At 41.0% G+C, this 13,352-nt stretch overlaps 1 protein-coding gene across 1 annotated transcript in view; it reads right to left on the reverse strand.

Annotated features, from left to right (window-relative positions):
* Positions 1 to 13,055, reverse strand: part of sptbn4a (spectrin, beta, non-erythrocytic 4a) — a 29,366-nt gene extending 16,311 nt beyond the window's left edge. The window contains exons 1-8 of the mRNA XM_076749999.1: positions 12,918 to 13,055; positions 12,578 to 12,732; positions 3,000 to 3,263; positions 1,817 to 2,050; positions 1,496 to 1,585; positions 1,126 to 1,404; positions 898 to 1,028; positions 550 to 754 (exon numbers count right to left, since the gene is read on the reverse strand). Coding sequence (XP_076606114.1) covers positions 550 to 754; positions 898 to 1,028; positions 1,126 to 1,404; positions 1,496 to 1,585; positions 1,817 to 2,050; positions 3,000 to 3,263; positions 12,578 to 12,700 — 1,326 coding nt within the window. The 5' untranslated portion in view covers positions 12,701 to 12,732; positions 12,918 to 13,055. The remainder of the gene's footprint in view (positions 1 to 549; positions 755 to 897; positions 1,029 to 1,125; positions 1,405 to 1,495; positions 1,586 to 1,816; positions 2,051 to 2,999; positions 3,264 to 12,577; positions 12,733 to 12,917) is intronic.
* Positions 13,056 to 13,352: the final 297 nt, after the last annotated feature.

Raw genomic sequence — 13,352 nt, forward strand, 5'->3', positions numbered from 1 at the left:
GGCTACTTTTTGCTGCGTACTGTAACAGTTGGTTGTTGTCATGGAAACATTGTTGCTTCCCTGAAGTGGAGTGATATGCTGTGATAAGGCTTTTTAGAATAGTAGCTGTGGTATACGCTCATTATATCACAGTTAACAGCCAATCAGATTGCCGGATTTCACCTTTCCATTTTATAATATATTTTTTAATCAGTTTTAATACAGTGTACATTAAATGTACAATGTCCAATCTCCCACAATCACATGCTTTTATTAAAACAGTTTTGTTTTGGTTTTTAAAAAATGAAATCCTCAACTTCAGCCGAGCATAAAATAAAGCACATAAAAGTCATAAATATAAAAGTACGCACAGCAGTGGAACCCTGATACAATCACTTTTTGGTGAAAATTAACGTTACTATTACTACTACTGGTAGTAGTCGTATTTGCTTCATTTATTACATTAACAATGCAGTTATATTCCCTTGAAAAATATGCCATAGTAATCATATGATCATGGCACATGGCGTTGGCTCATAAATTACTCATCAACTGTGTTGATGGACTGACCGTGACATCCTCGAGATCTTGGCCCAGCTCGGTGGAACTGGCCACTGCCTCACGCTCGGTGATCCACTTCTCTAGCTCCTCCACATCCTTGTTGAGCTGATAGAGCCAGTACTGCTGCTCCAGCTTGGTCTTCCTGTGCTCCACCATGTCCTTCAGAGACACATATAGGCGGTCTATGTGGGACTGCTGCTTGGTGATGTGCTCACTGTTGAAAATTGAGAGAAAACAAAATGTAACAGTGACCAACAAGATGAGCACCGGCAAAGATATCCTTACACAGTATTATCCTTCATGGACTACAGTATGTGTACTTGGTGAGTGCAGGTGTGATGGTGCCACATGCCACACCTTTCTGGGTGTAAAAGTTCCAGTAGATGCTGGCATTGCTGGGATAGCATGCCTACTGTCTCTGCATATGTTTCCACTGTTTGCTCTAGAGCCAGGTGGCCCTTCAGCAGCTGCAGGGTGCTCGCCTCGTCCTGAAAAATATCGAAACAATGTCAGGATAAAGGTTTCACATGTTCACTTAGGATTCACGTCAACAAATAAGTGTACGACGATCAGGGCTGTACGTACCATGCCTTTCTCTTCATTGGCCAGATGGAGCTTCTGACCTGACAGCCAGGACTCCACCTTAGCAGCCTCACTGTAGTACTGCTGAGCCTGCAGCGCGGCGTCCAGCATCACAGACCTCCTCTCCGTCTCCAGCTGCAAAACCTCCCACAGCTGGCGCACATGCCCCGCCCCTTCACGTACAAACTCCACCTCAGGAGTCCTCAGTGAAGCGATAATCCCCGCCCGGTCCAGAACCTCCTCAACACGAGCCCGCCGCCCAGTCAGCTCCCTCTGGAGTGTCTACAGGACCAATCAGAGGTAAGTTACCAGACTGAGCGGGATTAGGTCACGTTTCAGCTGATCATGGTCAAACGTCATCTTTGAAACTTACCTGGTTCTTTTTTACATGCTGCTGTACACTCTGGAGGTTATTCCCATAATCCTTACAGGAGGCCAAGGGAAGCCTTTCCTGAATCCACAGCTATCAAGTAACCATAGTCAGGTCATTACATTGTCAGAATGCGTATGTGAAGGATCTATTTACTTTGTATGATTCATTGATTTTAATTCTGTTTGTACCATAAAATCAATACCATAACACACTAACTCTGACGGATGCACGAATGGATTTAAAAACAGCATATGAAGAAGAAGAAATATATGAAATGAAATGAAATGATGGGGAACTCAGAGAAGAGAAGTGAGCACTCACTATCTCATCCTCCAGGTCTTGGGCGACTTGGTGCATCTCTTTGGAAGCCAGCAGGATGCGGCGTCTCTCCTTCAAGGGCTCAATGAGGCGGACGATGCGGGTCTCTACCCCGCCTGACTGCTCAGCGCTCTCCTTGTCACCTGCCATCAGCCCTCGCTGGGGTAGGCACACCCCCTGCAAGCTTCCCAGCTCTCCCACATCCTTGTAAAAGTCCCCTATCTGAGACTCCATGGCCTGCATCAGAGGAAGAGGAAGGTCATGTTACAGCCATATGAGGGATGGACAAACACAGCACATCAGCTGTTTTCCTGTCAGAACATTTCAGGGTTATGTAATGGGTTACCTCACTTTAAGGGAAAAAAGCATATGGTGCATTTTTTAATAACACTGAACGTCATGTTTAAGAACACGCAACAACAGCGGCCTCTGTGGACGAATGTCCACGCTAAGGAAAATTACATAAACAACAATGAGCTGAAGTATGCAGTTTGTCAAAAGCATTAGTGACATCAAGGCAGATTAGTCTACAGAGTAGAGTTTTAGTCATCCAAACATTTCTCATGAGCAAAGGTGCTGTGGAGGTAGAAATGATCTTTTTGGTTGAGTTAAATGTCACAGGGTGTGGTCAAAGGTTTCTGTTTTTTTGGCAAAACTGAAGCCCAGTGGTGGAATGTAACTGAGTACACTGAATCACCTACATTTCAGAGGTAAAGATTCAAGGTGTGCAGTAAAATGAAGGTCGGCTGTGCTCAAAGACTGGAGTCCAATAAAGAATAATAATATGTATGAATAAATGAGTAAAAGTAAGAATTAGAAAAACAAATAGGGCAAAAATCCAAAGATAAAAAGTTCAAAATATATGTGATGTAAGTATTACAATAAGAAACAATTGTACAGTATATTGGTGTGCTGTCACAGTTTAATGGATAGTACAGAATACAAGTTTGTAGACACTTGAGTGCAGATATGGAAATGTGTAGGACACTACAAAGGACAATGTGCTAGACCAGGTCGAAGACATGCAGAAGTCAGAGGAAGACCAACTGATGGTGGTAACTCTATCATTCCTTCACACGTGACAAATATTTCATATATCAACATTTGAGCATCAGTAACGCTATGTCATCACAAGGGACAGTGACAACGACTTCTCAGAGAGATGACGGAGAGCCTTGAGACTTGCCTGGAATTTCTGGAGCTGCTCATTGAAGGTGGGCAGATGGTGTGCCTGTTCCAGCTGGGGCGGCTGCTGTTCCAGGTGGGAGAGCTGGTTGTCAAGGTCCGAGTAGCTCTTCACTGCCGGCTCAGGCTTGTTGTTCTCAAAGAGCTGGCGGGCCTTGGCCTTGGTCGTGCTCTCCAGGTCGGACCAGCATTCTCTGATCTCCTCAAGCTTCTGCTGAACGACTGAACGCAGCTCCGGCTTCTCCTGGATCAGCTCCTGACCCTCCTGGAGACAGAAAGCGATAAATGTGAAGGAGCAATCGTCCAACTGAATGTATAGCACATAGCAGATTGATCACAGCATCATCTTAAGTCATCACGTATTTTCAAACATGTTAAACCTATCCTGTTTAAAAATGACATCATGTGTTGGACTGTTATTTCTTGGCTCAGTGACTTTTTGCTTGTCACTCATCACTCGTACACTACTTTAATGTCAGCTTTTGCTTCAAGGGATACTTCTTATGGGCGAGATGATTGTTGCTTCACTTGGTACCAGAAATCTGTGAACTGTCCCACTGCTGCACAGAATTGTCTACCATTTTAGTTTTATTTTGAAACCTAAATATATTCTAAATCGATTTTCTTTTCCATGATGATGATTTTCAGATAACTAGCAACCTTTTAGTAATTGTCTTTACTAATGAGAACTGGTGTACAAGAAAAAGCTGTATTGTATGCGCTACACAGCCCTGTTACAAATCTCCATGTACTTAAATACATCATGCTATTCTGAAGCATGAACCTGTGGATCTTGTTTTAATGTGTTGTTACATTATTATTCTTATTCTTATTCTTATTCTTCTTACTATTATTATTTCAGAAAGACACTATGACATTTCATGGTGCTGAAAGTGAGTGGCTAAATTCAGTTTTGTCCCTAAAATAGCTCGGGAAAACACAGTTCCATGCCAAGGCTGGAGCCCCCTGCTTGCAGAGAGGCAGGTGTATGGAGCAAAGTTTGGCCTCAGGCTGACCTAAAAATCATGCATGGTAAGTCTAATAAAGCCCTGTTCTGTCCTTGCCTATGCTCTTCTGCTCCTCTTCCCTCCCCTAAATCTTGGGCTTTGTTCATGACGTGATCTAGCAGAGGAGATGCGGTGAGATCAAAGCTTGTGGCATTTTCCTTTGTGTCAATGAAGCTCTTCTCTGAAATAGATTACTAGCAGTCTCCTCCCATACCTAGACTTTGGGGAGTGGGAGGTGTTTTCCCTTTATGACACAATCTTGGATGTTTTTGCATCTGGCCCAGTAAAGCTCATTTATAGTGTATATCTTCATTACTTTAAAGCACTTGATAATGTTGTACATTTTTTTCCCCTCAGATTTTAAGAAACATGCATTTATGCTCCATATTCTTCTGTTACATATGATGGGGGGGGCGATGGATTCATTATTTACTTAGCATGTACTGTAATAACAACCGTGCATATGATGGATTTTATCTTCTGAATTCTGCTTTTCTCCTGTAGCTTTTACAGAGAGCTGGACCTATATCCTATGGCTTTCATAATGCAGTGCTGCATTCCTCCTCTTGGCACAGGCGCTCTGCTTAACTGCTGCTAGCGCTCACTCTCTCACATCCCTCTCTCTCGCTCCAATCTTTCCTCAGCCTCGCTCTGCCTCTCATAATGCAGAGCCAGCAGAAAGCAGGTCTCTCTCTCTCCTCTCTTGGCTTCACTGACACACAGAGTGAGGCAGAGGGAGAAGAAATCAGAGAGGGGGTGGAAAGAGGAGAGGAGGAAGGCAGAGTAAAGGAAGAAGGGAAGCAAAAGGAGGAAGAATCAAAGGTTTATGGAACAGGAATGAGGCTGCGGGTGTGCTGGGCTTTGTTACAGCCTGGGCACAGTTGGATCCAAAGGGCATCTGTGAAGTGAATTTTTCGAGGCAGTCATGGCTGAAATAGTGCGATATTTTAATGGCTTCCACATATGAATCATGCTATTATGGCAGCATTGTGTTGCCAAATTCTGCAGGCTTTCTTGTAGTGCTGATGCAGCATAATGAAATAGTGGGTGGGATTAAGGGGCTTGTTTTATACTACTGACACAAACAACAATGGATTCACACCGACTGTATGCATGAAGTAACACTATGGAACTTGTGCTCTTAACTGCATTACACTTACACACACGGAATTAAAAAAACATAAAACACCCTAACATCAAGCACACATTCAAATTTGCATTTAGGTAATCAAAGAGTCATAATGCTGCAATTATCACCACACTGAAGATGTCAGCTCCCTAAGCCCAACCCACAATCTAACGTTAGCACTATGTATTAAAGCAACATCAAACCGGCACACTGTCAACTTTCAGTGGATCTATCATTATTTACAATTTTGGATTTTTCTCTCTTGACACAAACAAATTTCAGCTGCGACATTCATGAAAATGCTTCATTTTTTTATGCAGTCATGAGCATTGATTACTTAAATACATATTTATATACAAATTCAGAAAACACATTTTAATGTGTTTTGAATTAGTGTATGAATAATTGGATTCCATTATTTCTAAAAGGCATATGCAAAATAGAGTGACTGTCATCACCTTTTAATACAATGTCATAAACTTCTTTGTTCATAGGTAGTTTTTTAGGAGGCTTTGGCCTGCGCTTAAATTTTCTACTGTCTTGTTTTTAAACCATTCACGGACTAGTGATGCATGGGTGGCATGCAATGCTAGTAGCAGGTTCTTTCTATAAGAACCATTGCTATCAAGACAGAAATTTATCAGCCATTATTGCAGTTGTTTTAAAATTGTAACATTGTGCATTTCTTTTTTCAAATCTCAGGCTTTGTTCCACATTATGGGACTATGATAGACTATGTAACCAGTGGTAATGATTAGATTTTTTGATTTACGTTAAGGCAATTTATCTATCTGGACAAAATGTGTAAAAAGTGTAAAGACAAAAAATACAGACAATTCAAAAGAAAAGATCAGGCCAATTAATGCAACACAAATAAAAAACACAATACAAACGCAACAAGATAATGAAGTAATGAAGTTAAAGTACATGCAGTAGGAAAAACAGCAACATCTGGACAGTGATGGTGTTACAGTGATTTGGATTATGTAGGCGTGTTTTCATAGAGAGAAAAAAAAGTGTGTACGGCAGGTGAAAACAACAGGGGGAATGGGTAAATGAATCCAAACTCTGTCAAAGACACGAGAGGCTGTAACTTAACTCAACTGGTTCACTTCTTCTGAAAAAGTTACGAAGACAAAGCTAAACCGCTGAATGTCAGCTAAATGTTACTTATGCTGGAGCAGTTAATTATTGCATGAGGCGGTTTTTGGGGGTACACGACTTTTCAGGAGCCTCAAGCCAATATAATTCTTACTAAAATAATACACAGGAATGGCAGATTTCAAGGTAATTTATCAAATCCTAATGTAACATTGAGTGTATTAACACACTCAATGTGTTTGGAGTCACGAAGTCAAAAACGCCCTGAGAAGATGTGGTAGAACACAAGATGTGGTAGAGTAGTGTAAATAAGGAACAAATAAAGATGATAAAATCTGACCAGTTTAACTCAACAGTAATAATGCTCTACAAGCCCTAATGAAAGACCTTTACCATATTTAAACATTTTTACTAACTCAATCTTACACGTCATTGGACTGAGGACAAAGACACCTTTGATGAATTGCTTTTTGTCCAATATTTCTCTCCACTGATCAGGTTTCTATGACTAACATCGTGATGCAAGCTATTGAGACAACTGGTACATAGAATTCTTAGAAACTGTTCAACTAGGACATCTTTCTTACTCCACAGCCACAGGGACACTAAAAAGCTAGTAATAAGGTTAAGATATACTGTATTAGTACTTCATAACGACAAAATACAGATATCATCAATGTTGGCTAACAGCACTGTTAAATCCTCTCGAAGATATTAGCTATACCATAATTAATTATGCTACTTGGATGGCAATGGTGGCTGTTAAACAATACGCTGACACGTATGAGCATGCAGTACTCATACAGATGTCTAAACATGATACAGCAATTGGTTATTAGCTACCCCCATACAAGACTGCGTACAGTTTTGATACCGACAGATTATAACAGAGTGCGGGATATTTATATGCTGTTTCTTGTTCTAAGTGCTTCCAAAGGCAACTGGACTTTCAGAAGGCTTCTTCAGTTCTGAACTGGCTTCTTCATCCACAAGAAGACTTTTGGATCCAAAGAAAGCCTTTTGGATGAGAGGCGAAACATCTCCTAGAACCACAAGCAAGTCCAGTTGCCTTTGGAGGCACGTAGAAGAAGCATGACCTGGATAAATGAGACTCTTCACAGACGTATGTTGCATCTTGGATAAATGGCATGTTCAGAGAACTAGCATGAGCCTATGGCAAACATGTATCAGCAATGCTACATCATGTATGTAGGAAATGAATCCGGATAAAATAATTACAATAAACATCACTGTTGTTTAGTTACATTATAAAATGTGTGAAGTTCAACATTACTTTCATGAGAGAAGAGATGATGAAGCTGATGAAATTGTAAATAGTAAAACTGATTCCAAACTATGTCGTGAAGATGATGAATGATGATGAAGACTGGTGATATTCCCTAGTTTTCTTATTATCAACAAATCTCCTGAAAAAATCAAACTGATCCTTTTAAGAAGTAGCAGCCAAAACCTGATATACAGCAGCTTATTCCTCTGAGCCACATTTCAGTCAGTTAGGAACTTCATTGTCCAAAGAGTTCAAAATTGTCTTTTGCTTCACCACATATCATTAAAAAGAATTCATGAAGTCACACATTTTGCTTCAGCAAAGAAAATGAAATTCAAAAGGCTGATTATTAAACAGTTAAGAATGGAAAGGGCTGTAATTTGAACAACCATTGTTGTCCAATAACTATAAAAACACATTCAGCCACACCATTGCACTGGGTGTCATGTTAATGTGAACACTGCTGAAAAATAGCATGAAAACTGAAACTATGCTGTTTATCTGAGACTCATTTTAAAGAGGGGCTCGAGCCACAGACAGGGTAAAGATGTTACAAAGCACAGGCCTTTGCCACAGCAGACATTTTGACGTGTCATAGTAGGAAAAACACAGGTGTTACTAACGGCTTTGTGTCCAAGTAAACCATGACAGTGTGACAGTGAGCCAGCATGCACAATACCAGGACCTTGAAACTGAAGCAACTAAATGGAATTCAGCCATCATTTATTTTATCATTTACACCTGTGCTTTCCCTACTGTGACATGTCAAAACAGTCAATTGGGATTTACAGTATCACCTGATACACACAGTGTTCATTACACTGTTAATGATCTACTGTATGTGCTCCAGCTAAAGAGGCCTATGGTTTGTCTGTGTGTTACCATGCACTGACCCCTGAGCCCACGGTAAGGCTTGGCACAAGGTCAGCTGTGAGTCCTCTCGCTGTAACAGAGAAGCACCCACAGATCCTCCACATACAGGAGCCGGCGTGGAGCTGTGCGCCTGCTTCATGTGCTGAGTAAGTACTGAGAGAGAACAGAGGTGAGGGGCCGAGGCGGGAACCCTTCCAAAAGGACGCAGAGTTCTCTGATCAAGGCAGGACGCGGCGTCATCTTTTCTCTCTGTCTCTCAGGTAACGAGACAGAGAGTGATGGGGATAGATTATGTGATGTTAGCAGGGCTACGTAGACATGAACAACCATCTGTATAGGGCTACGTGGACAGGAACTTCAGTAAAACATGCCAGTCAGCCCAGGAGAGACAACCTCTATGGAGCAGCCATCTTCTGCACTCAGTGTCAATCCTTTCAGTTGATTTATCTGATATTTGGCATGAAACAAATATGCTGATGATTCAGAAGTAAAGCAGTATCCTGTTTCAGTCCCTCTTCATTTCAAGCTGAGACGTCATTCTAGGTAGAGGACCTGTCCATGTCTCTCTGAGGAGTGTCGCATGATAAGCATATTCTTAATGAAACGTATTCTTTTAAATTCTGGAAAGTTGAAAGATCAAATGTTACTGTGTACATACATTACAGGAAAATGGTTATAGGTTAGAAGGTGTCATAGCAGTTGAAGACACATACCATGTAACTGCAGTGTCAATGGTTCAATCCATCTGGACCTTCCTCATTCTCCATGTATGTACTGTAAACTAACCCATAAAGGTAAAATACTAAAAAAGAACCACTGCACTGCACTGCTGAGTCCCTGGACATGTCCTGGCAGGTCTTACTTTGCAGCTACAAATGAATAGGAATATGATCTCTATATAAATAAATAAATATACCCAGGCACATATATTATACATTGTATATCTCAGTTAACTACAGTATGATCATAAATGTGTGTAAACACTCGCTCATGTGTACAAAGTATCTTCCACTAAGACATGTTGCTCCTCACGCTTTTTGTCCAGCTTCTGTTCAGTGATTACCCATCCGAGTCATTTGATTTCATTTCACCAGTGTTGAAGATAATAGGACACATATGATCAGGATGTAGACAGCAGGCCATCCAAGTTTGTTTTTAACACATACAAAATGTTCCAGCATCTGATTTGCTTTATTTATCTGTGATGCAAGATTATTTTCTCATATTATTAGTTTAGAATTAGTTAAAATTCTGGAAACTGGAATTGAACTCTTTCATTTATAATTCCTCACATGCTAAACGTCTTTAACCTCTCAGCATCAAATAAACACACAGCATTCATAAACTGACATGCCGACCCCAGCTGATCAACAGAGATGATTTGAGATGGCCAACTAAAAACTAAAGATACTATAACTAAAACACACTAACAAAGGGAACATTACACAAGGGCAGCAACTAACAATGTTCCTTCTTGATTAATCTGCAGGTTATTTTCTCCATTATTTTAATTCACTTGCTCTATAAAACGTAAGATAGCTGGGATACCTGCCCGTCACAATTTCCCAAAACCCAAGGTGGATATACTCAGTTTGCAATGATATAAATCAGAGAAGTCTTGCATTTGAAAAGCTGGAAGCAGAGAACTGTTTGTGTTTTGCTTCAATATGATTAACCGATTATCAAAACAGTTGCAGATTAATTTTTTGTCAACTGACTGATGCATAAATTGACAAACTGTTGTAGCAGTAGACCTGCATTATAGAAAACGACACAGAAAACACAAGTGTAAAAATAGATCTGGTAAACCGTATTTGGTTCGGGAAATGAGTCAAGCATTGGCTTTTAGGATGGGAGTTATCTGTCATCCAGTGTGTTGTGACCTGTATTTAAATTTGCAGTATGTACTACAATAAAATGTCATTATTGTTTAATTTCAAAGAAACATTAATGCCATAACGCACAACACTACAATGAACTCCTAATGGACTTCAAACCCACACCTGTTTGACAACATTAAATCTTTCACAGATCCATTTGAGCTATGTTGCTGCATTTCAATAACTTTCAATATACAAGTCTCTGTAACTGTGACATTGTCATAACAACATCTTAGGTGCCCCCACCATGAATAAAAAGACTATAGTGTCCTCTTCAATTGGCAATATTGGATCAAACATAACATCCTGCGCTACTCAGCCATAGGTTATAAGACTGTTGTGGACACAAATGAATATGGCTGCACGGGAACTTATAAAACACTGTCCACAGCAAGGAAATACTCCAGTCACATGCTGAAACCTCAAAGCTATCTGCACACATTGATTGCCATGCAGAAGTCATCTTTTTACATTGTGACTGAACTAAGTTGAGGTGTCTGCTGGCTTAATGGTAGGGTCTAGACTACAGCAAGATAAACCTTAAAATACATTTCACACATGGACAACCAGGATGGCTAATAAGGATTTCCTCATTAGATAATATACAGTAGTGGGGCTTGTCTTCAAGGACCATTGTTGGAATTAGTGACATGCTGACTTATGAATACTTGATAATACTGTATATACTACAAAAATAATATGAAAAAAATCAATACAGGCTAAAGAAGTTCAATAATAAATCAATGATTAAAATACTTGGAAATGTCAACAAAACATCTCAGGATATCATCAGAGATTTAAATAGATTTAACAAGGTCGAAATCTGATAAACTTCATCATCACTAAGACTACATTATTCAGCTGTTTTGTAAATCTTTGTCTCAGACCCACTTGTGACGTACTTCAGTCACACGTTTTGTCATACTGGCACAGGTAGAGGCCTGATAGGAGTCACCCCTTTGTTTCTAGATGTCAAGTTTAAGTGAGAAAACTCAAATGAAATAATCAAAAACATTGTTGAGAGAAAACACAGAATGCAAATAAATCATTTGGCCACTGAAAAGCACGAGAGGAAAGTAGTAATCTGCTCATTAACCTGCCTAAATTTCCAAATGAGAAAATAATGATTAGGATATTTATAAAAAATGGGGGAATGATACGATTATAGCTACAAAAATGGTTTCTCGCTGACATTTTGCTATTGTTCATATGATGCTTGGGGGCTGAATGCAAAAGAGCGCTTCCTGGTTTAACCACATGAGTTTTTTTACACCCGATATCTCATCAATCTGAATCAGTTATTAGACATCATTACACATTTACAGTGTAAACCTAAAGTCAGCAATTCGGTTTAAATAGTTTAAAGCATATGTAAGTATCAAAGTATGAAAGGAAGTTATGCAGTGCTGAACGAAACATTACAGAAACTACAGATTTTTACATACTAATACACAAGCAAAAGTAAAGGTTTATGCAAACTACATTTGACTGAGTGCTGAATGCACTTTTATCTCGTAGTCTCTACATGTCCTCGTCAACAGCAATCAGCCACGTGACTGAGCTGAAAATCACATTTTTCTGATAGCAGCAATATATTTGTGGCTTCAACCGGCCAAATGCGATGTGCCACTGACAGAAATGGAGTCTCATTGACTAATTTGCATCTCAAGAGCCCACCTGAGCTTCACTGAGGCAGAGGGCATGGAGAATGTTCTGTGTGGATGGGATGTTGCTCTGACAGGGTAGCAAAGCATGATGGGAATATGGGGTTAAAAAGCAGACCTGAAAATGTTTTCATGATGTGAACTGACCCTATATCAGCTGTGTAGTCTGACTAGATTCCATTTGTAAATAGACAAAAATGAAAGGAGTATACATTCTCTGTATGTTTGGCCTTCACTGCTGCAAAGGTTTTTCGTGTCCTCTATATGATTCACTGTAACCTCCATAACTGAGGAATGAAATTCAGATGGTCTCACCTCTGTGCTAAAAGACCAAAGAACAACAGGGATCACAACACCTGTGAATCTGAAAACAACGCAGCCACTATAGCAATATAACCTTGAGAATGTAATTCAAGATGTCCCCAAGCCAAGCGATGAAATGAAAGCTGAGTGATGACATCTCTCCCACTTTCACCTATTTCATTTTACTGCCACCACACCCACCATCAACACTGTTTCTCAGTCATGTGCTGTCTTTGGCATGGGACCGTCCCCCCAACTCACCTGCTTTGACTATCTGACCTCCCCATCCAACCCTTCCTCCCTCCATCTTCATGCCCTGATCACCTCCACTCACCTGTTCTATCTTGGCCAGCCATTCCTTATTGCGGGCCAGCTCCGCCATAAAGGCCTGGTGCTTCAGCCACTTCCTGTGTAGCTTTTGAGCCTCATCCCGTGCCGTGTCTCGGGCCATAAGCATCTTCTCTTCCACCCGCTGTCCCAATCACTCAGCTAGGGGAGACAAAAATAGCCACCATCAGGAGCCCAACGCTCGAGCCAGCCCTTCTTCCCCCCCTTTCCCACAGGACGTCCTGCCTGCCTCGATGCAAGAGCCGGGGCCCAGGTACCTGTGCTGTCACCACCCACCCCAACCCCACCAGACACCCTTTTCTTGAGAAAAAAATCAAGATAAGCACCTCAGCAGCAGTGGTAGCAATGGAAGCACTCAAGCCCTTCCTTTGGCTCGCCCCTGGGTCCTCATGCCCTACTGCTTCATGGGTCTTGCAGTCCTGATGCTGCAGTGCCTGCTAGCCAGTCTCAGAGAAGGCAAAAACAACCAGCGAAATAGAGGAAATGCGCCAATGACAACACTGGTAAAGAATGACACACACATCCAAGATTCCTTGCAGGTTGTGGGTTATCTTCTACCTCCAAATGTCGATTACAATCCAGCCCTCAGTGAAGGTGTAGATGTAGCATAGCCACAGAAGAATCTTTCAGCCGGGGCAAACCTGACCATCCACCACTCGCCAGTCCCGGTCAATCTGTAGTCCTGTCTAATGATGCTGTAGACAGGAGGAGGAGGAAGAGTTGGAGTGGGAGGAGCAGGGTGAATGGGATGCAGAGGCAGT

The sequence above is a fragment of the Chaetodon auriga genome, chromosome 15 (genome assembly GCF_051107435.1).
Source record: "Chaetodon auriga isolate fChaAug3 chromosome 15, fChaAug3.hap1, whole genome shotgun sequence".
Classification (NCBI taxonomy): domain Eukaryota; kingdom Metazoa; phylum Chordata; class Actinopteri; order Chaetodontiformes; family Chaetodontidae; genus Chaetodon; species Chaetodon auriga.